This window comes from Myxocyprinus asiaticus, chromosome 6 (genome assembly GCF_019703515.2).
Source record: "Myxocyprinus asiaticus isolate MX2 ecotype Aquarium Trade chromosome 6, UBuf_Myxa_2, whole genome shotgun sequence".
Lineage (NCBI taxonomy): Eukaryota > Metazoa > Chordata > Actinopteri > Cypriniformes > Catostomidae > Myxocyprinus > Myxocyprinus asiaticus.
The window spans coordinates 13,009,901-13,035,207 of NC_059349.1; the positions used below are offsets into that span (position 1 = coordinate 13,009,901).

General features: G+C 36.6%; 1 protein-coding gene across 1 annotated transcript; it reads left to right on the forward strand.

Annotated features, from left to right (window-relative positions):
* Positions 1 to 1,347: 1,347 nt before the first annotated feature.
* On the forward strand, positions 1,348 to 24,778 carry LOC127442197 (zinc finger and BTB domain-containing protein 41-like). Its single transcript, XM_051700047.1, has 11 exons — positions 1,348 to 1,475; positions 4,600 to 5,810; positions 11,154 to 11,361; positions 12,688 to 12,757; positions 13,463 to 13,610; positions 13,826 to 13,955; positions 21,713 to 21,808; positions 22,217 to 22,323; positions 22,492 to 22,597; positions 22,789 to 22,877; positions 23,485 to 24,778. Exons 2-11 carry the CDS (start codon positions 4,637 to 4,639, stop codon positions 24,096 to 24,098), a joined length of 2,742 nt encoding a protein of 913 aa, XP_051556007.1. The 5' UTR covers positions 1,348 to 1,475; positions 4,600 to 4,636; the 3' UTR covers positions 24,099 to 24,778.
* The last annotated feature ends 529 nt before the right edge of the window (positions 24,779 to 25,307 follow it).

The following is a 25,307-nucleotide window of genomic DNA, read 5'->3' on the forward strand; positions in this document are numbered from 1 at the left end:
GGGTCCAAAAGCCTGAGATCACATAAAAAAATAAAATAAAATAAAAAAACAGATGTTTTTATTTAAACTGGGAAATAAACAAAGTTTTAGAACAAAGTTAAAAATTAAAAGAAAGAAATGTTCTGACAAAATGAATATTTTAATAGTATAAAATGGAGAATATTTTCACTTTTATTTAAAGGGATTTTTCACCCAAAAAAGAAAAATCTCTCATCACTGCCATCCCAGATGTGTATGACTTTCTTTCTTCTGCTGAACACAAATGAAGATTTTTAGAAGAATATCTCAGCTCTGTAGGTCCATACAATACAAGTGAATGATGGCCAGAACTTTGAAGCTCCAAAAAGCACATAAAGACAGCATAAAAGTAACCCATAAGACTCCAGTGGTTTAATCCATGTCTTCAAGCGATCCAGTCGGTTTTGGGTGAGATAAATCTTGACATCAGCTGTCTCTTTTGTGATCATGATTTCAAGCTCGATTACACTTCCTACAGCACCAAAATATAGCCTATACAAAAATATTACAGCACCATCTAGTACTCTGTGCATGCGTCAATCACTAGAAAGCGTAATCAAGCTTAAAATCATGATGGTGCCTAGAGATTGCAAATGACAAGATGAAAAAAGGAAAAACGTGTTATATTTTTTTCTGTTCTCACCCAAATCCAACTCGACTACTTCAGAAGACATTGATTAAACGACTGGAGTCTTATGGATTACTTTTATGCTGCCTTTATGTGTTTTTAAGAGCTTGAAAGTTTTGGTCACCATTAACTTGCATTGAATGGATCAACAGAGCTGAAATATTCTTCTAAAAATCTTAATTTGTGTTCAGCAGAAGAAAGAAAGTCATACACATCTGGGATGACATGAAGGGGAGGGAATGATGAGAGAATTTCATGATTTTTGGGTGAACTATTCCTTTAAATAATATTTTATTTAAATATATTACATAATTTATACACAATTATTGAATAATCAATTAAAAACATCATCATTAATAAATAAATGTAGTAATATTTTGAAAACAGTCATGTGCTGAAATGATTCACTGTTTATTTTTTCAACGATGCCAAATGGGCGACTACATTACCCATAACGCCACATTTCTACTGGCACTGACACAAATGTCTATTTTCGACACGTATTCCACTTTTATGTGTCCTAGCACGTTTATCATCGTTATTATTTGTACACTACCGACAATATTTATATTACTAACGTCCACTAAAGTTCAGGTTATAGACAGGTTATTTTAGGAGGACAAATAGACCACACATCATCTCTACCAATGGGAGAGGAAGGAGTTTCGCCTTCAGCCAATGACAAAACAGTTTATTGAGACGTATGAAGCCTCAACGATGGAAAAAGGGACATAATGCGTCTCATAATCGGGAAAAACACACATTTTGTTGTTTGTATTGTAAGGAAAAATAGGTAACCTCGTCAAACCACCACAGCACCTCTTTAAAGGTAAGACTGGGCGCGAGGAGAAAGTCGCTCATTGCAGATTCCAAAGGGACATTTTAGGGTCGTTTGTCAGCGCACTCCTGTTGTGGAGGGGGCCTGTGGGCGCTTCACATGACGGGGGCCCGTAAAGGGGTAGTGCAGTCAGATTTGCATTGTCCTCACATGCAGCACACGACAACAAGAGTCGTGTGTTACAATGTAACGAACGTTAAACATGAACGAATTGTTTCACTCGCCTCCGCCCAGAACGAGACTGAAAGCAGACCTCATAATACATCAGTTTATTTTTCTCTAAAGTCACAAACTGCACACAAACTCCTCATTTAAGTTCATTCCTGCGACATGTTTAAATTATTATGATTAAAGAAATTCAGTGCTGTAATAAATGCATAATCCGTATTAATTGTTTGATCTTATTTTGCAATTATTTGTTGCCTTCGTTTAGAAAACGTACTTTTTTCGCCTTGCAATTATTCAGAGATGATCACTGAAATGTTGTCACTAATGTTTCATTTTGCTGTATTTGCTCATTGTCAAAATTATATATAAACTGGCGACCAAAAGAATAATGTACAGATTTTGCTCTTATGGAAAGAAATTGGTACTTTTATTCACCAAAGTGGCATTCAGCTGATCACAATGTATAGTCAGGACATTAATAATGTGAAAAATTACTATTACAATATGAAAAAAAATGTTCAGAACTTCTTAAACTACTTCAAAGAGTTCTCATCAAAAAAATCCTCCATGTGCAGCAATGACAGCTTTGCAGATCCTTGGCATTCTAGCTGTCAGTTTGTCCAGATACTCAGGTGACATTTCACCCCACGCTTCCTGTAGCACTTGCCATAGATGTGGCTGTCTTGTCGGGCACTTCTCCTGCACCTTACAGTCTAGCTGATCCCACAAAAGCTCAATGGGGTTAAGATCCATAACACTCTTTTCCAATTATCTGTTGTCCAATGTCTGTGTTTCTTTGACCACTCTAACCTTTTCTTTTTGTTTTTCTGTTTCAAAAGTGGCTTTTTCCTTTGCAGTTCTTCCCATAAGGCCTGCACCCCTGAGTCTTCTCTTTACTGTTGTACATGAAACTGGTGTTGAGCGGGTAGAATTCAATGAAGCTGTCAGCTGAGGACATGTGAGGTGTCTATTTCTCAAACTAGAGACTCTGATGTACTTATCCTCTTGTTTAGTTGTACATCTGGCCTTCCACATCTCTTTCTGTCCTTGTTAGAGCCAGTTGTCCTTTGTCTTTGAAGACTGTAGTGTACACCTTTTGTATGAAATCTTTTTTCAAGCATTGTGTTGCCTTCATTCCTCAAAACAATGATTGACTGATGTGTTTCTAGAGAAAGCTGTTTCTTTTTTGCCATTTTTGACCTAATATTGACCTTAAGATATGCCAGTCTATTGCATACTGTGGCAACTCAAAGTAGTTAAGCTTCATTTAATGAACCAAATAGCTTTCAACTGTGTTTGATATAATGGCAAGTGATTTTCTAGTACCAAATTAGCAATTTATCTTGATTACTCAAGGATAAGGTGTTGGAGTGATGGCTGCTGGAAATGGGGCCTGTCTAGATTTGATCAAAAATGACTTTTTTCAAATAGTAATGGTGCTGTTTTTTTACATCAGTAATGTCCTGACTATACTTTGTGATCAGTTGAATGCCACTTTGGTGAATTAAAGTACTGATTTCCTTCCGAAACAGCAAAATCCTATAAAATTATTCCAAACTTTTATCCGCCAGTGTATATACAACAAAACTAGCATTAAAACCACTTGTCTTCAGAACATATCTCAATACTTCTTGTAGTTTATTTATTTTTTTAAGTCAAGCAAAACAGAAGTACAAAGAAACTTATTCACAGGTTTAAAAAAAAAAGAAAAATCTTTTTTATTTATTTATTTTTTTTTATTTTAAAATTAAGCTCATTTTAAACATAGACCTTTTGTCAACACTGTCAGAAATGTATGAAAATATTTATAAAATCAGGTTATATCAAAGTCAGCCCTCATCCTGAAGACTTTTTTTTGTTTGTTTTTTTCATATTTCACCTGCTATGAGTTCAACAAAACCACACATTTTAGGTAATATCACAACCATGATATCTCTGTCACACAAAGAGTATATAAATTGTTTATGATTTTTAGATAATTTCCCTCATTTTAAGAAGTTGCCTCAATGAAATATTCCAGGTTCAATACAAGTTAAGCTCAATCAACAGCATTTGTGGCATAATGTTGATTACTACTAAAAGACATTTTGACTCCTCCCTCCTTTTCTTTAAAAAAAGCACAAATCTGGGTTTCAATGAAGCACTTACAACGGTAGTGTATGGGGGGCAATTTTTGAATGTTAAAATACTCACTGTTTCAAAAGTATATCCACAAGATGTAAACAATATGTGTGTTAACATGATTTTAGTGTGATAAAATCACTTACAAACCTTTTCTGTGTAAAGTTATAGCCAATTTTACAAATTCATTGCCATGTAATGTAAACAAACCCTAAAACTACTGCTCAAATAATACACAAGTTTTAACAGAAGAATTAATGTAAGTGCTATAATTATAAGCATACTTTTCAGTGTTTAAACCTTCCAAAAATTGGCCATGTTCACTTTTATCGGCCCCATTCACTTCACTTGAATTCTGCTTTTTTTAAAGAAAAGGAGGAACGAGTCGAAATAAATTTTTGTGGTAATCAACATTATGCTGTTACAAATGCTGTCAATTTAGCTTAACTTGTATTGATGCCGGAACATTCCTTTAAGCAGTTTGTAACAATAGCTTGTAACTTTTCAACAAAAACAAAATCAGATTTTCTTCAATAGATTGAGCTGACAGTAAGTTTGAAACCATTCGGTATTCTCAGTTCATTATTAATCCAGAATGCTAGATTTGTCAATAGTTATAATAAACATTTGACATGACAAAGTCCACATTATTTTTTAAAACCGACAGTGTTGACCCATATTGAGTGATTTTGTAGCCTGCATTGTTCCAGTACTCAGGTTTGTGTAAGTGTAGTTTGTATAAAGGCTGGTCTTTAACAGTCAGAGAACCTGTATAAATGTAAATAACAGTATTTAGTAATAACATCTTTCATTGACCTCATTTCAGTTCTGAAAGTGGAAAGTTTTGGTTATAAACACTAAACATGAAGAAGAAAGTAAATCAACCCCTACAATCCAAAGTGAAGGATGTCAGTAGCACAGAAACACTAAAGACATCCAATCCAGCAGAGTTTGATGCAAGGAGCGATGCTGACCTGGCCATTAAAGATTCTTCTCAAGACAAGAGACATCTCAGAATATCACAAAGTGACAGCTGCTTCTTGAAGTTCTTGAATGAAGACCGGCAGAAAGTGCCATCATTTTGTGACATTACGGTCACGGTCTGTGGGAAGATGTATCATGCCCACAAGGTGGTTTTGGCATTTGGCAGTAACTTTTTTTATTCCAGATTCAGCGAAAATCCTGAATCACACCATGTGACCATTGATAACATAGAAAGCTCCACATTTGGACACTTGCTCAACTTTTTATACTCTTCTGAATTTGACGTTTTGGAAAACCAGATCCCTGGTTTGGCTGAGGCGGCCTGTTTTCTGGATATGATGGAAGCTGTAAATCTTTTAGCAAAGTGGGTGACACCGGCTCAAGCTGATGAAGAAAGTGATGTCCACCATATTCCTCAGAACATTGACACTGATGTCCAGTACGTTCAAACTTCAGTAGGAGTCCAGTGCTCATTTTGCAGTCGTACTTTCTGCTACAAAAAGTCTCTGGAGAATCACTTGGCCAAGACACACAGTTCTGGTTGCCACATTGAGGAAGATCAAAATATGGCGAGCACATCTGCTGTCACTACCCGAAGATCTGCCCGTCAAAGGAGGACTCCAGCTAAATTTGAGAACCAGGAAAGTGAAAATGGCCACATCTTGTCTGAAACACCCAGTCAGAAGACTCCAAAGGATGTCACAAATTATTTTGAAGATGAAGAAGATGATGACGAAAGTGAGGAACGGGAACAGAATGAGCATGGAGAAGAAAGTAGTAAGGAAGGACGAGAAGAAACATCAGCCACTTTTGAGGTTGAAGAGGCTGAGAAACAAGATGAGGAACATGTGTCTGAATGCACTAAGGTTGTAGACCAAGTTGAGGCCCAGAAGGAGATAGAACCGAGATCCAGCACTCATGTTGAGGAGCACAGTCAAGCGACAGAGGGCACCAGTCATGTCTTTCCAGAGGGGCTCGCTCCTGTCGTGATCCAGAGCACCAACAAAAAGACTCTTAAATGTCCCAAGTGTGACAAGATCTTTGATCGCATAGGTGAGAATTGAAATGGAAATCTCTTATCAATCATGATATGAATAATTTTAAATCAGAATCAAGGTATCTTTGCTGGAAATTCAACAAAAAATGGTTTACATAACCATAGACAGAATATTGTTTTTTGGTGTCTGCAATGTTGCTCCCAAAAGCTGCTAAAATTACTATGGAAACAATGAAAATGCTTTACAAAAAATTTTAACTAAGCTCAAAAATGTTTTTGCAACAAAATAGGCAAATTATACAATTATGAAATCTGAAATAAATGTGTTACATCAGATTGCAAATAACTGCATGTGTAATATGTCCGAACTGGTGAAAACTCAGCCTAACAAACAGATGTGTTTTACATTTCATACGCTTTCAATAATGTACATCACCTTTTCAATTACTGGCCAATTATTGGTTTATTGCGAAGTCCCGCCCATTTAAGATCAATCAACATCGATCTTTTGCACTGTAAATTTGAATAGTACAGATATCTGTCGTAGACTCCCATTGAAGCACTACTTAAGTAGTGCTGAATGGGCCGTGCGTCCAATGTCTTCTATGGACATATTCATGCAGAAATGTTTTGTTGTTTTATTTGAACAAGCAACCGCAAGCAGTAGTTTTCTCCTCTGCATTTTACATGGATTATTGCATCGATCTCAAACCACTGCTGATCAGCAACCACCACAACAACAAACAATTGCATGAGGGATGCACATCGATCTCAAACCCCCGCTGCTCCAGAACCACCACCACAACAACAACAAACAATTGCGGTAAGTCATGGCATCAGCACACGTTATTGCTACTTGCACTGCATGCCAAATGTTTATGATAGCTTCATCCGTCAGCAGTGAGGGATTTACATGTGATAAATGTAAGGAATTAGTTAGGTCGACAGAGAAGATTAATGGGTTAGAGACACACATCCGAATGCTAGTGGAGGTCAGTGAGAAAGAGAAGCCAGTAGATATTGTTTTGTATGTGGTAGTACAGCGGGCAATCACACACTTTGGTTCCAGCAGTAGAGCCCCCGCAGCAGGGCGTTTGGGTGATGTCTCGGCAGCATACTCTTAGGGTAAAGCGATACCACTCTCCCGTTCCTGTTTGGATTTCCAATAGATTCTCCCCACTCAGTGATGCATCCACTGAGAAGCCTGTTGGAAGCACCCTGGTTATAGAGCGCAGCAGTGCCCTCCTCAGCCGTCTGGTTTCCGGAGGTATTTCCCCCATTAATTTCTTCCATAGACTTTTTATAAAATCCTTCATAAAAGAGTTGTAAGCCATGAACCAAACCAACCATCTCCGAGGAGAATCACAACATTATGGACATAAAGACAAAGGTACAAGGCTGTGTACTTACGATCTTTCATGAGTGCACAGATCCCACAATCCCATGAAGCATTGTGAATGATGTCATTGAATACAAAACGATGGGAATATATGAAACTATTAATATTAGGTTGTTGATTATAAGTATAGAAACAATATATTTTACATTTATTGTAAAATATTCAGAGATGTACAAATATATAAGTAGTTTAAGGATGAAGGAAGACCGACTCGATTACGTCATTAACAGTGCGTCATGGGAATGCGCAGTCGCTCAGAGGCACGTTTCGCGGGTTTCTTTGTCCGTGGTTCTCTGATTGGTGGATCTTTCTCTGCTGTACCATGGGTAATGGAGTTGTTTACCATGAATTCTACTATCAAACAAAATTTTTAAACAGTGAAGTTGAAATAATGCAGACGGATGGCTTCAACAGAACCATATACCATCGATGAACAACCTCGTAGCTCACGGTAGGTCTGTCTTTAAAGGTTTATAAGTTATCGTTGAAAATCAATTAGTCTATGGGATAAATGAATGGGATTTTTACTTCCAAAACGAGACTGTTGCGCTCTATAGGCCCTAGGTGATTCTTTTTTAAGGAATGTGAATATAGAGACCAGTACTGTGGATAAATTGGTATGGAATAAAGCTTCGACTGAACCAGATATTCCATCACAGCACAGTAGTTATGAATTTATTTACTGATAAAATTGAAATCATCAGAAACAAAATTGGAATTATGCAACTGTCTGCCATTGCACCTCAGAAGACAATGCCTCATATTATTCCCTAAGAGCAACTTCAGTCCTTCGCTGTCATAGGTCAGGAAGAGCTAACAAAACATCAAAAGCAACAACATGAATGTTAGATCCAGTAATGACCAAGCTCTTAAAAGAGGTGTTTTCTGTAATCTCAGAACCTGTTCTTAATATTATTAACTCCTCATTATTTTAAGCTGGCAGTTATCAAACCGCTTATCAAGAAACCACAGCTTGATCCTGAAGGGTTGGCTTATTATAGACTGATCTCAAATCTCCCATTTATGTCGAAAATACTAGAAAAGGTAGTGTTCTCCCCACTATGTTAATTTATTAGAGAAATGGTATATATGAAGAATTTTAGTCAGGATTTAGGTCCCATCACAGTACAGAGACTGCATTTATCAGAGTTACAAATTACTTGCTCTTATCTGATCACAGCTGCATTTGTCTTCTAGTGCTTTTAGATCTTATTGCTGCCTTCGACACCATAGATCACGACATTCTCTTGGATAGGCTTGAGAATTATGTTGGCATTTGTGGATAGGCGTTAGCTTTGTTTAGGTCCTATTTATCTGACCGATACCACTTTATATGGAGTGTCACAGGGATCAGTCTTATGGCCTCTGCTTTTTTCTTATATATTCTTCCCCTGGGCGAAAATAACTTTTCCAGTATTTGTAGAACAGCATTCTTCTGTCTCAGAAATATTGCTAAGTTATGACATGCTCTCTGTTTCTGATGCCAGAAAACTAATTAATGCGTTCATGACTTCAAGACTAGATTATTGTAATGCATTACTGGGAGGATGTCTTGCAGGTTCAGTGAATAAACTTCAGCTGGTTCAAAATGCAGCAGCATTTTAGAACTAAGAAATATGACCATATTAGCCCAATTTTATGGTTTCCACAATGACTACCTGTTAAATTTCATATTAATTTTAAAATTATGTTATCTACATACAAAACTTTGAATGGTCTATGTTCTCAGTACCTAAGCGACCTTCTGTCATGTTGTATTCCAACACGTTCACTACAATCACAAAATTCTGGCCTGTTAATAATACCTAGAAATTTTAAAATCCACAAAAGGAGGTAGATCCTTTACCTGAACTTCCTAAACTATGGAATAATCTTTCTAGCATGGTTCGGGACACAGACACACTATCTTAGTTTAAGTCTAGACTAAATGCATCTAGTTTATCTATCAACTCATAGTTATGCCACATTAGTCGAGTCTGCCGGAACCGGAAACACTTCTTATATTCTATAATCATGTTTTAAAGTGAATGGCATCTATGCTAATATTATTCTATTTTTTTCCCCGTCTTAACCTCGGGATACATATCCTGAGGTTACCAGAGCCTTCCAGATCCAGCTCCGGTCCTGCCTGATGTCAGGCTCCCAGTACTATGTGTTGCTGAGTGAGGGTGACTAACTGCAACCTGTGCCAGTCATTCACAGAGGATGAACTGATACAATCTCCAACCGTAAGACATGGGATACTTCACTGGCCACTGCCTGAAATTTGGACTTAAGATGGACTTCACCAGAAATGAACTGCCAAAAGCTTCCAGTCGAGCTGCAATGCACGTCACTGACCTCTGCCTACATCACCTTGGTCAAAAGATGGACTACACTCTTTTAAAATGGAATACATAGATAATAAATTAATTACCAACTAATACTTTCGTCAGCCATTTAACAAAGGACAATGTGTCTGTTCTGCAGTTAATTCAGGATGTACTTCAAAGACTTTAGTCATTAATCTCACAGTTCACACAAAATGTTTTTGTTTAAACTTGGCCCCTAACACTTTACTTTTACTACACATAAAAAACTAATATTGGCATTATATTCATGTTGTTTAGCCAGAGGGGAACTGGCCCCCACAGTAAGCCTGGTTTCCCCCAAGGTTATTTTTCTCCATTAACCAACATCTTATGAAATTTTGTGTTCCTTGTCACAGTTGCCTTTAGTTTGCTCACTGGGAGTCTAAATACAAATATTATTTATTTAATTATTTATTTTAAGGCACAATTTACAATCATGTTTTTTATTAAACCACACTGTCTCTAAGACATTACGGATATTACAGCTTCTTTTTCTTTTAAAGCATCATTTTCTGTAAAGCTGTTTTGAAATGATATGTGTTGTGAAAAGCGCTACACAAATAAAAATTACTTGACTTGATGTGTGACATTTTACAATTTTATTTTCTAAAATATTGAAATCAATATATTGTAATAACAAAGAGTAATATGTCATTTGTATTGATTATTTTGCACATACACTACTGGTCAAAAGTTTTGAAACACTTATTCTTTATTATAATTTTTCTTCACATTTTAGAATAATAGTAAAGTCATCAAAACTATGGAATAACATAAATGGAACTATGGGAATTATGTTGTGACTAAACAAAATTCAAAATAAATCAAAACTGTGTTATATTTTAGCATCTTCAAAGTAGTCATCCTTGACTCTTGACATTTTCTCAACCAGCTTCTTGAGGTATCACCCTGGGATGCTTTTTAAACAGTATTGAAGGAGTTCCTATCTATGTTGGGCACTCATTGGCTGATTTTCTTTATTATTTGGTCCAAGTCATCAATTTCAAAACCTTTTTTTTTTTTTATTAAATTTTAGATTTATAATGAAATAAATTAATATGGTGGCACAAATATATTTTTGTCTACAAAACTAATTTCAAACATTTTAACATACGCCTTCAGATCAAAAGATTTTTAAGATCATGAGAAACTTTTCAGTCAAGTGTTTCAAAATGTTTGACCGATAGTGTATATTAAAGTTGTCATTGCCTCATTTCTTATGAAACTTTAGTCTTCCCTTGTTGTCTTAAAGCAGTCGCTATACTACCATGTGGTAAAACTTGTTTTTGGATAATCCAGTGAATTAAATACTTTACAAATCAAAGGTATTTTATTTAATTTTGTTATTTGTGGAACTTGATGGACACAAACAAAAAGATAAGATAACAAATAACCAAAAATGATACATCTGGCATCAGTGCAAAAACAGCTTCACATTAACACTGTGTAACACTAAAAATAACAACTGAAACAGTAATTATAAAAATGATAATTCAGACTCTTAATTCTGATTGTGGAGCGACATTGATTTGAATCTATTTGCTCGTCTTTTTACTGTGATTGCATCTGTCTAGGTTATAATTATTACAGCTATCTCTGTCTATATATCTCTGTCTGAGTCACTGCTTTGATCTTTCTCCATTTTGTAGGTAAATATCAAAGTCACACCAGAGTACACACCGGAGAAAAACCTTTCCAGTGTGACATCTGTCTTCAGTGCTACTCCACCAAATCAAACCTCACTGTCCATAAAAAGAAACATGAGAGTGACACGCCCATCCAGAAGAAAGAGCACAAATGTCCCTTCTGTAACAAGCTTCATGCCAGCAAGAAGACTCTCGGCAGACATGTGAAGAGGTGATGCAATATTTACAGTTTAGAAAATGATTGGTTCATAGTGTCTTTGTGGTTGGCTGTTCAGTAAAATGGTGAGCTGTTGTTAAAAGATGTTTTTTGGCACTCTAAGGCCTACTGACACTAAGAATGAAGCAAAAAAGCAAAACGAATCGCCAACAAAAGGTCTATTCTGAACGAGAATGACACAATAAAGCACTCATGTCATTCATACGCTCTAATGCAAGATACAGATTTCACCTATCTGTCAATAAAAATCAAAACTCATCTGGCAGAAACAGTTTCATTTGCTTTAAAGCAAAACAGCTAAAACTTGCTAGACAATGAAGATTTCACTAACTTCCATTTAAAATACAGGCTAAATGATTAAACACATATGATAATACATTTCACTTGCTTTAATACAATTATTTAGTGATTGCATGATCAATGTTAATCTCATCAACGAAATTACTGATGAAAATCGATGAAGGGTTTTTGATTTTTGTCAATGATAATGAAGACAAAACGAAAAAGATGCATCATGATGATAATCAAACAGTTATAATTAAAATGTACTATATTAATATTTGTATTATTCTTCTCAATTTAAGAGGAAAACTTGTGATATTGCTAATATTGGTTCAATTGAAGACACTTATTTGTATATTACAATCTACAGTCTCAGATGAATATGCAATTGAACCGTAATACTACAATTGTATTTATAAATGGTCTACGCTGTTTAAACGGACTATTTGGTAAATGCAAAATGACAACTTTTACATTTATGTGACTGTGGTAAAAGAACTAGGAAAACAGTGGCAGACACACAGACACTTAGAGACGAATACTCAGGGAGTCTCAAAACTGCAGCAATGTTATAAAATACCAATAGCGTTCAATTCATCAAAGCTTGACAACCAGTGTAAGCTTCAACAACCCCACCAGAAAAAATATCCAAGCATTATAGCAGGTAAACAACTTCGCCAAACAATCGAGTTAGTTAAACATCCATTTGGAGAATGATGTCCTGCCTTTGCTACTGCAGTAGCTTTTCCATAGCCGACACTCACGCGACACAGTCCTTCTTTCTGAGCTTACAGATATGACGTAAACACACAAGGAAGAATGAAGTAAGCATGCGATTTCGTGCCAAATCCAGATCTAAATACAAATCAGTGTTGGCTTACGTAGTGAATCAGGGTAAGACAAGGACAGGATTTTGAACATGGATTTTTTATGAACTCACTCAATAATGAACTTTTGTTAATTGTGACCAAAAAAATCGTACATAGTGCATCTTAAACTAATTATGCGATAAAAGTGTAACATGTTGTCTGCTAATAGATTTCATCCTGACCATCTCCAAGAGTTTCTCGCTCAGAAGAAGAAGAAGATTGAAGGTTGGAAGTGTGATGTGAGTTATTTACTTTTGTATTCCTCATAAACACATCAACTGATGCATTGCTTGCGTATTCCCCTAAAATGCACCAAAAGAAAAAATCATCTGGATTTAGCCAGAACATTTATATTGCAAGGCCTAATGCATAGATCAAATCCAATTTTTTGGTCTGTTTTTATTCACTTATTAATACTTTATATTAATACTTTCACAGACATCACAGCGCTATGCAGTATTCCATGCAAATATTAGTGCTGTGCAGTGCAGTTTCATCCCTCTTTTGAGCGTTTGGATTCCCATTTACAGCTCATAACGAAATAAAACAAGCTGCATGACTATGAGGAAGGACTATTTATTAGGTAATATGAGATGCAGATGTGAGGGACAACTAAATAAATGATAAAATATTCATTGCTCTCGTCAGTCTACTCCCTCTACGACGCACACTTCCCCACGCATTCAGTAATTTCACCGGAGTTTATTTGTTGTGTAAGAATGACAAAAAAAAAACAAAAAAAAAAACAGAATAAAGAGGAGAATCGGATATAGATGTTTAGATGTAAATCAGATAACCAGATATGTTTCAGATTTAGAAGGGCCTTAGTTATTAACTGCAAAAAATGTTTGTTGCAATTTGATGAAATGCACAGACATTCTGAATTTATCTAAAGTGGACTCTGGCTTTTTTTATGTTGGACTGTCATATCATTTGTTTTGTAGATCTGCCACAAGTCTTTCACTCGGCGCCCCCATCTGGAGGAACACATGATCTTACATTCACAGGACAAGCCCTTCAAGTGCGCCTACTGTGACGAACACTTCAAATCACGATTTGCCCGCTTGAAACACCAAGAAAAGTTCCATTTGGGTAAAACTAGACATGATGTTTTGGAAACGATTAAAGGGACAGTTAGCAATTTATGGAACAATTGTCAGGAATTTGCACATTTAAAACATGCTTCATTTTCAGAGTAAAACAATAAATTAATATGAGAAATGTTGCTTTATAAAGTAATCCATTCTACATCCAATAGTGTATAAATTAAATGGCTTAATGTTGACAAAATGTCAATTTGTTTCCAGGACCCTTCCCTTGTGACATTTGTGGTCGTCAGTTTAATGACACAGGCAACCGTAAACGGCACATTGAGTGTACACATGGGGGGAAGAGGAAATGGACGTGCTTTCTGTGTGGAAAATCAGTTCGAGAAAGGTAAGAAGCTTTATCTATATATCACTTTTTTTAGCTGTTTATCTCTGATCGGTTGACTCTTTGTATGGTATTCATTATAGAATTGTCTGCATTACTAACTGCACATGGGTCATTGACAAATAAGGCTGTCCGAGATAATAAAATTGAGAAATCTTTTAAAGATTTAGTTTAAATCACATGTGGCAAGTTTGATAGAAATGTAATCTTTGTGTCCGTTAGGGCAGGGCAAAAAAATAGATTTTTCGATTCATTGTTTTTTATTTTAATTGGCTGAATCGATATCAATTCTGAAAAGCAGTGGATCGATCTTTGTGTACTGGGTCTGATTAACGTGAATCCTGCAGTTTAGGGGTCCAAACTCCCAGGCGTTTGCGAGTGGAGCGCATCTAACATGTACAGCGGGAGAAGCGGATGTAAAAACGGAGATGGTGTGCAAATATTCCTCGATTCTGTAGCCAGCAGTTATGTGTGTGTGTGTGTGTGTGTGTGTGTGTGTGTGTGTGTGTGTGTGTTCCAGTAGTGCTCGCGATGTGGATTCACGCAAGAATGCTCAAAAACGCTTAAAAAGTCTGTCAAAATACCCACCTGGTGACTTATCAAGGTATGAATGTAAACACAGAGAATCAAAATATTTAAATTATAAATGTGTAATTCCAGCTCTGTCGCTATCTAGCATGTCATTTATAATAATAAAACAACAATAACAATAAAACGAGAATATGTATATATATGTATATATACATATATACAAAATTTGAGGGGGTGGTCTACAGGTCTCCCCCTGCTGCTCAAAATCCTGTAGGAAACACTGAACTCTTATTTATTTTTAAATTGGTGTTCCATGTACAGCTTTAGAAACATCTCTCCAATTAGTAGTACTGAATTTTCAAGAATCGAATCGAATCGAGATCTTGTGAATCGAAATTGAATCGAATCGGGGCATCTGTGCCGATACCCAGCCCTAGTGTCCGTGTTGGTTTCATAATAAATAAAAAAATAAAAAATGTATAGCATTTTCAAAAAAAAAAAAAAAAATGATTTAATGATTTTTCAAGGTAAAAAATATTTTTTACAAGTATGATTTTCTGAGTTAGGAATATCAAGACGTTTTCTTAGGGTTACTCAATTTAACCTTTTCCTAAAAATGTTAAAGTATCTGAATTTGTTTTTAAACTTCACAGTCATGAGAGTCTATAGGATTTATCTCTGTTTAAGTTTTTTTTTGGTCACTTTTTTGACTCATGACTTGATTGGTTTCAGATATTTTCAAATATTTAAAAAGATTGTGAATTATTAATTATTAATAATATTTTAAAACAAAATTGTTTCACTACTTATTAAAATAATAATAGATTATTCTAATCTACTTGGACCAACAAGAATTTCAGCTTTTGATGAGTATATTATTTTAGAGCTGTCAGAGTTAACGCGTTAACACATGCGATTAATTAAAAAAGTTTAACGCGTACATTTTTCTTAATCGTGATTAATGCATTGACTGTTAACACAACATAAACACTGGTGTGAAGGGCGGAACCTTTGTAATGTGTCCGCCCGGAGTCATTACTCTGATGCACACGCCATAGTGCCAGAGCTCCTCTACGAAGTAGAGCCTACAAGCTCAGCATAAAACAGGATAACGCAGCGGTCCCATAGACATTCTATGGGCTGTACTGTCATAATACCAGTCTTTCTAGCGAGTCAGTCAACTATCGGCCATATTTGGAATGCTCCCGGGAGGCTATTTCCAGTCAAGACAGTGCAGCTCCTATCTACTTGAATGGAGGAACACCGAAATCTCAAAAATGGTTGGTCAAGATTACGATCAAAGAAAATATTTCAAATCAGCAGTAAAATCTGACAACGCTGGTATCATAAATTGTGCTTCTTTACCTCAGATTCCGCTAAAAAAATGCAATTTTCCAGGCTTGTGTAGCTAATGTGCATGTGCATTCTCGATATGATTGACAGGAGATGTCTGTATCTAAAAGGTGATTGGCTCTTTTACCTGTAAGGTTGGACATCCTTTCTACATCCATTGTCCATTAGGCGCTAGAGCTTCTTGGTTGGGCATTCTAATTTCTCCCATTCATTTGAAAAGAAGTGGCCCATCTCTGCTAAATAGTCGCTGGTATATCTCTCCTATGGTGGAGCCGCAGAGGTTGTTATCTCAGTAAATAAAAGAATCTCTGACAGCTCTTCCCTGTCAGTGATAAAATGATGGAGAAAGGAGCTCTTAGTGCTGTATGATGTACAAAACAAGCCCAGATGGGACTTGTAAGGTGCATTTTAATTACCACAGAAGCAAGTCAAGTCTTAACTATTTCCAAAATGCAGAATGAGTAGTTTTTGTCTGGAAGTGCTTTTCATGGTGAGTTCAAAGCAGCGCTTGATGCCCTGATGCAAATCATGAATGCAACTTCACGATTGCTGTAACAAAGCGGATAGCAGGCTTGAGGAGTAACAGAATACTTGTAACAGCGTTATGTAATCAGGATACAAAAACTGTGTAACTGTAATCAGTTACATTTACATAAAAACTCAACGTATTCAGATTAAAGTTACATTTGGTAAAAATTGGGATTACTAGCAGGATTACAATTTTCAATATATTAAAAATAAACAAAAGATCCTCCTGACATAAAATGATAAAGACCGCTGCTTACTTTATAGTGGATTATTGTATAGATATGATCAGATGCGCTTGAGATCTCTTCTGGTTCTCTCACGTGACTGACGTGAATCTGTTGCCACTTACTGTCACATGTGTAAATAACATCAGTCTCACATCAGCACTGTGCTCTCGAGGCAAACGAGGTCAAACCATTAAAAGGGCTGTTTCATCGCAATGGCCACTAGAGAAATATGATTATTTTTGTGGAAATTCCAACATTCTTGTCACTTCAATGGAGAAAAGGGAAACAACATTACAGTTTAGTGCAATTTATACATTCCAGCTGTGATGCAGTGTTTTTCTAATGACCCGATACATCATTCAAAGAAGTGTTTAAAGGTAAGACCCATACAAAAATCATGTTAGCAAGGATAGTTCAAATTAGTCATAAGTGTTCACTAATTTCGCCGTCCGACCGTCTGTTGATCGTTTTCGCAGGAGCAGGAATAGATGCGGAGAAATGACCACTCCTCCCGGCAAACGGCCAGTATTTCGATACACCGGACGCCTACTGTCGAAACTTTAGTGTGACTTCTCATTTCCATCTTAACTTCAATTGAAACTCTAAAATTGTTCTCTGAAATACGTTCATGTTGTAATGACAATTGGGACAGCATTTCTTTTTTCTTTGTTGAAAAAAATCCAAATTGTACACATGAATATTAAATGAACTGAAAATGATATTAAGTTCTTAGGGGAAAGTGCAATGGATAATTTATCGATCCTGACACTTTTTACAAATGTATTGTTAAGAACAGTTCAAAAGTATGTGTGAGGGAGAAATACTGGCAAATGTAATATTTGAAAACTCATAGAAAGTAGAAATAAGTCAATCAAGACATGCTAAAAAGGTTTAAATCTATTTGTATCTATCATTTAAAACAATATTTTTTAATATTTTATTTTTATTTTGTCATTTAAATCCTCCTTAAACATAAACATAGAATCACCCATAAACGTTAGCAGGTGATGTTTGACTGTGGATCATGAGCAAGCAGAGGACAGACACTGGAGGCATTAATAATAATGATGATGATGATGATGATAATGATGATGATAGCCTGTGATCTTCCTATTGCAATCGGAAGTTAATGAATGGTCAGTGCCAATTTGTCTACATGCTAAGTGCAATACATGGCAGAATTCAACTTTGTAGTGTAGTGTAGAGGCATATCCTGTCAGATTTTGTTTAATGTTAACCAAGACATAATTCAGTTCATCTGATCTAACTGTATTTGCTTGATGAGAAAATAAACTATTTTCTGTAACAGATCACCTGATTTGTTTAAAAATGCGGAGTTGTTCTACATTTGAACATATTCTGTTTTCTTATTGAGGCAGTGTCCCTGTTTTTCATGTTTTTTTCTTATGTATAATAATATATTATTCAGACACGGTTTGTTTGCATTCAGAAGGTATGATTAAAAGTCTTCAAGAACATATTGCTTTTCTCTTTTTTAAATTTTTTTTTTTTATGTTCTCCCCAATTTGGAATGCCCAATTCCCAATGCGCTCAAAGTCCTCGTGGTGGTGTAGTGACTCACCTCAATCCGGGTGGCGGAGGACGAATCTCAGTTGCCTCCGCGTCTGAGACCGTCAATCCACGCATCTTATCATGTGGCTTGTTGAGCGCGTTACTGTGGAGATGTAGCACGTGTGGAGGCCCACGCTATTCTCTGCAGCATCCACACACACACAGCATCTCACCACGCACCCCACCAAGAGCAAGAACCACATTATAGCGACCACGAGGAGGTTACCCCATGAGACTCTACCCTCCCTAGCAACCGGGCCAATTTGGTTGCTTAGGAGACCTGACTAGAGTCACTCAGCATGCCCTGGATTCGAAACTCGTGACTCCAGGTCTGGTAGTCAGTGTCTTTACTTACTGAGCTACCCAGGCCCCCTGTTGCTTTTGTCTTGAGGCAATCATGAGGCAATCAAAAATTAACTAAAAGTAATCTGATTACATTATTTTCTTATTGAGGTAACGGAATTAATTTACTGATTAAATTTTTACTAAGTAATTAGAATTTGAGAGGGCCAGACTGCTTCTGACAAAGTCTACAGTAACTCAGATAACCCCTCTGTACAATTGTGGTGAGAAGGATATAATCTCAGAATGCTATTCTGAGATGTGGGTTGGCTCTGTTTTGATGGCACGATGGGGACCTACACAATATTAGGCAGGTGGTTTTAATGTTGTGGCTGAGCAGGTTATATACAATATATATATATATATAATACAAATAATTATTGAATACATAATTAAATCTCATAATAATCTCATTATAACAATGAATAAAATTAGGTGGAGGTGCCTTTAATAGTGCACGCTACAGCAGATAGCATCTGATTCTCGAGTGGCCTGCCACAGACAGAAGGTAAAAATCCACTTTGTAATGCTAAGTTTAAAAATAAATAAATTAAAATAAACCTTGATTTCTGCCTCATTTCCAATTGGATATCACACACTTGCAGTGAAGACAGCTTTGGTAGTTATTATGGTACCTGTATAGAAATTAAATTCAGTGTTTGTCTGTGTCTAGAATGCTGACATAAACTGGAGCTGTCTGATGCAGCAAAATGTTCCTTTTTTGTTTAAACTATTAAGCCATTTGGCAAATCACTTACAAAAAAAATGACAATGGTATTTCCATGGTCATGTACACTGAAAAAAGTGCTAACCTAAATTTTTGCTTTAAGGAGATATTTCTACCTGATCTAACCCTTAAAATATGTTTTGTTGGTGTAACCTAATGTTTACAGGTTAATTCAGTGATTAAATAATGTTTTTTGACTTTTTTACTTATATTTTGACTGGTTTTTAATAAAACCAGTTAATTTAGATGTTAATAATAATAATAGAATAATAATAACATAGTAATAAGAAAAAATTAATGAAAAGTGAAAGTAGTCTTAAAGGGTCATGACATGACCTTTTTAAAATAATTTTAATATGTTCCTTGAAATTCACTAATAATATTAACAAAATTTTATGTCATATACAGTGGCAAGAAAAAGTATGTGAACACTTTGGAATTAGCTGGGTTTCTGCATTAATTGGTCATAAAATGTGATCTCATCTTCATCAAAGTCACAAGTATAGACAAGCATAATGTGCTTAAGCTAACAACACACAAACAATTATAATCTATCATGTCTTTACTGAACACATCCCATTAAACATTCACAGTCCTGTGGAAAAAGTATGTAAACCCCTAAGCTACTGACGTCAACAAAAGCTAATTAGAATCAGGAGTTGGCAAACCTGGCATCCAATTAATGAAACAAGATTTGAGGTGTGGGTTAGAGCTACTTTGACATATAAAAAGCACTTAAACATTCAGAGTTTGCTAATCACAAGAAGCATCTGCAGATGTGGATCATGCTTTGCAAAAAAGAGATTTCAGAAGAACTATGATCAACAATTGTTGCTTTGCATAAAGCTGGAAAGGGTTACAAAGTTATCTCAAAGAGCTTATTTATTCATCTGTCCACAGTTAGATACATTTTCTATAAATGGAGATGATATAGTACTGTGGCTACTCTCCACAGAAGTGGCTGTCCAGCCAAGATGACTCAAAGTGCCCACCGCAGAATGCTCAGAGGTAAAAAAGAACCCTAGAGTGATAGCTCTTAAGGAAGGAATCATTGAAACTGGTTAACATCTCTGTCATGAGTCTACTACAAGGAAAACATTAAACAGGCATGGTGTCCATGGCGGGACACCACAAAGGAAGCCGCTGCTTTCCAACAAAATCATTGCTGTGGGCCTGAAGTTTGCCAAAGACTACCTTGACACTCCACAAAACTACTGGGAAAATATTTTGTGGACTGATGAAACTAAGGTTAAATTGTTTGGGAAGAACACGCAGCACTAAGTATGGTATAAAAAGGGCACCGCATACACACATGAAAACATCATCCCAGCAGTGAAGTATGGCAGAGGGAGCATCATGATTTGGGGCTGCTTTGCTGCTTCGGGGTCTGGACAGCTTGCCATCATCAAGGGAAAAATGAATTCCCAAGTTTATCAAGATATCCTGCAGGATAATGTCAGGGTGGCTGTGCACTAGCTAAAGCTCAGTAGAAGTTGGGTGATCCAGCAGGACAATGACCTTAAACATCGAAGTGAATCCACTACAGAATGGCTTCAAAAAAAAAAATCCATCTTTTGGAGTGGCCCAGTCAGAGCCCAGACCTTGACCCAATAGAGATATTGTGGAATGACCTTGAGAGAGCCGTTCACAACAGATATCCTAAGAATATGGCTGAGCTGAAACAGTTGTTTGAGGAAGAATGGTCCAGTATTCCTTCTGAACATTGTGCAGGTCTAATCTGCAGCTACCGGAAATGCTTGGTTGAGGTTACTGCTGCCAAAGGAGGATCAACCAGTTATTAAATCCAAGGGTTCACTTACTTTTATCCACAGCACTGTGAATGTTTAGTGGGATGTGTTCAATAAATACATGATAGATTATAATTGTTTGTGTGTTGTTAGCTTAAGCACATTGTGTTTTTCTATACTTGTGACTTTGATGAAGATGAAATCATATTTTATGACCAAATAATGCAGAATACCAGCTAACTCCAAGTTCACATACTTTTTCTTGCCACTATTTGTAAAACATGATCACTTTCCACCCTCATTCTGACTCTCAGTCAGAAACGTTTGGTTTTGGTGCTGTTTCTCCTTTAAGAATTGACAGTAAACGCCCACTGTTATGATTGGCTCTCTGCTCTTGACTGATCTGCTCGCTCTACTTGCCATCTCACATTTCTCACCGCTACTCTGAGGTCAGAGTGGAAGCAGCAGAGATGGTAGAGAAAGTACAAGGGGTGATAAGAAAAGATAATAGCCCTAACAAAAAGTACTGTGGTGTAATAATAGTAATACTATGGTACTGGATGATTAGCATATTCATATAGCATGTTTTTATGGTACTCCAAGGTACTCAACAAAAAACATTGTATTATTATTAACCATGTTTAAAAAACATTGTAAATACTGTAAAAGCATAGGTTGGAGGTTGGATTTAAATTCAAGCTGTCCTCATCTAATCTATGAACGAATTTTCAGGACAACCCTTAGGGAACATCTGAGGATCCATAGTGGAGAAAAGCCTTACTTGTGCAGCATCTGTGGACAAAGCTTCCGTCATGGCAGCTCTTACAGGTCTGTGAAGGTTTTAACTACTGTATGTAAGATGAAACACTGTTACCATCAGCAAACCAATTTCTGAGAGAATAAACAATGTGACAAAATCTTTAAGTTGGGTCTGTCACTAAATGCATGGTGGATCGTTACTAAGTTTACGTTCTCCCTGAACACAACAGGAATTAATCAGGAATCATTTAATTTACTGTGATTATAACATTAAGCTTTAACCTGATGATATTGATAATCTTCACTAACATTGTTTTTTCTGATGAATTGCCTTAAATATATTTATGTGAGATAGCAATTGACATGCACAAAGCAAAAGTTATGAGACAGAACATTTCATCAACATTACATGATTGGAAGTAACATTTTACAGCGTTAAACATTCAGAAAGAGAGTTATGAGCTCTCTCTTTTTCAGGCTCCATCTTCGTGTTCACCATGACGACAAGCGCTATGAATGTGAGGAATGTGGCAAAACTTTCATTCGCCATGACCATCTAAAGAAACACAAAAAAATTCACACAGGTACTTTTTAGTATAAGAATAGATTCCATTTTTTTGACTAAAGACCAAAATTCATCTTTTTTTTTTTTTACTGGTCCCCTCTTAAACTTAATTCTCGATTCCAAGTAAATTGCTCCATTTTTGAGTGATCAAGTGCATGTATGATGCTAGAGTCGTGTATTATTGTAGGGGAGAGAGCACATCAGTGTGAAGAGTGTGGAAAATGCTTCAGACGTGCCGATCACCTGACTGTCCATTATAAAAGTATTCACCTGGGAGAAAAGATCTGGCGAAGGCATGTAAACATTCACTCAGTTCGACTTTACAATCACACTGTTGTTGTAAAGACAAAGACACACTTTGCGTTTTTGTGATTGTACATGCAGTCTCTGTAAATGTGGTATAAAATGCAGTGCCTGCGGTTCATTCTGAGCCTGTGAGATGAACTTACAGGATGATTTGATGATCATGTACTGTATTTGACAGGTACAAAGCAATAGTGCATCAGTGTCAAGTGTGCAAGAAAGAGTTCAGGGGGAAGACCAACCTCATGTTGCATTTCAGAACGCATTCAGGTGAAGTACATTAAATCTTTAAACTAAAGGTGATGTCATTTTTTCAATGTTTAAATATTTTCCTATATCCCAGCTTAATATGCAGAAACAACTATAAATAAACCATTTGTAGAATGATTTCTCAGAGAAGTGTAAACACTAGGGCTCTGTCAAAACATTTCAGTTTGTTTGAGTATCCCGATCAACCCAACACAGTAACATAATCAGAGCTACACCTCTTTCCATGTGCCACTACGTCTCATGCACAGTCGAGGACTCAGCATTTCAACTTATAATCTTTTAACCATGATGCCATACAGATGTGGTCCATGCATGCACGCTATGACTGCTTTGAGATACTCTTTTAGCACAGTCAACGGCAGGTGCATGTGCCAACAACACACAAAGACGAGTATTCGGTGTGCCGAAAAAGCCTGATATACATAATTCCTTTAGTGAACCAGCACGTGTAAATAAGCAATGCTTTTACCAACCACAATTCATTCTTAATGAATTCCCCCCTTAACCTTTAACATGCAACGCTAATCATAAAATCTCACCGCCCTTCCTCACCCAATATCACACACACAAATTTTTTTTATTCATTAACATTTCTGGCTCTCTGCAGGTGAGAAACCCCACCGGTGTTTGATCTGTAACCAGACCTTCTGCATCAAGAAGACTTTGACCAAACACATGGTCATCCACTCAGACGTTCGTCCTTTCAACTGCCCGCACTGTAGTGCTACCTTCAAGCGCAAAGACAAGCTCAAGTATCATGTTGACCACGTGCACAGTGCCCGGATGCTAGACCAGCAGCAGCAAAATCTTCCTCCAGACCCTGAAAACAAGTTACCTGAGCCCCTGCCTTCAAACGAAACTCCAAAACCGTACCACAACACACCTAAAACTGTGCTGCAAAGTGTATCGGCTGATGTTTGTGTTCCTGTAACACTTGTTCCTGTTCAGATGAGTGAAGAACCCGACCTCGCAGTGCATGGGGCGTCACATGGTGTTCTTCCAGCTGTGGGTCAACAACAGCAGACAGGTGGCTATCAGTCAACCAGTGACCTGGTGTTTTTAGAGAAGTACACTCTTACACCTCAGCCAACTAACATAGTGCACCCAGTGCGGCCAGACCAGATGCTGGACCCACGAGAGCAGTCTTACTTAGGAACACTACTGGGGCTGGAGTCTGCTACATCTGTGCAAAATATGACTAATGATCAACAGACGCATTAATACACACAATGTCTGCGTATTTTATTAATTTACTAAACATACTTTTTAATTTTTTATGTTCTTCAAATGTAACACTTCAAAACATGATTTTCCTTTGGTCTTCAGTCTCCTCGTGCTGTTCTTAAAGAAATAGTTCATCCAAAAATGAAAACACAAGGAAAGTTTATAGTGACTACGGCTTTCGAGCTCCAAAAAGGACAAAAACATGGGGAAAAAAAAAACATCATAAATGTAGTCCTTATGACTTGATCGCTGTATGTCAAGTCTTTTAAAGCCATACAATAGCTTTGTGTGAGAAACAGACCGAACTGTAAGTCGTCATTGACAGAAAATCTTCTCCTTCACAGATGCTGTGAAATTTCATTTACGTTCATGTTCAGATTAAAAAATGACGCATTACGCCAGGTTTGACACTGATGGAGAAATCATTTCAAATATGGCATTGAATAAAAAATAAAAGCATACAAGTTTGGAACAATATGGTTATTTGGAACAACATGAGAAAATGGTGACAATTTTCATTTTCGGGTGAACTGTTTATTTAAAATCTAAAATAAACTCTGCTGAAGTAATTATCAAAATAATGATGCTATCATCAACAATGAACTTTTACAATGAACTTTGGTTGTAAATGTTAACGGAAACTGTGTGCAAATGATAAAAATTACTCTTTATAAACATTTCTTGTTTATATGTGTAATGATGTTGTGTTCAAATGTTTTCAAATAATTCACAACTCGTTTTCTTGTAAATGAAGTGGTCCGGAACACTGAGTTTAGGAAGTTATTTCCTACTGCTTGTTCTGGTATTCTGTACCTTCTTCTTGGCTGGCTGTTCAGATAAAACATGTTTTTGACACTCTTAAGGAACAACTTTGATCAGTTTCTTTGGGAAACCAATTGTATTTTGAGTCTGATGATTTGAGTTAATATATCAGATTTAGAAATGTTCATTCTGTTAAGTTCAAGTTTAAATAGCATTTTAAATCCTTAGGTTTAGGGAAATATCTGTTTTGTTCTGCTAATTTCTCTTACTAAGGGCTCGCCCTGCATTCCACAGACCACCTTGCAGTGTACACCATACTTTTAGCACCAAGTGATTCCCTGGGGTTAACTAGCAGCCCCACCCTGCATTCCACCCAACCAACCAACCTTGCAGGGCACACACTACTCAAGTCTAAAGTGATTGGGGATAGGGGACTGGTTTCCC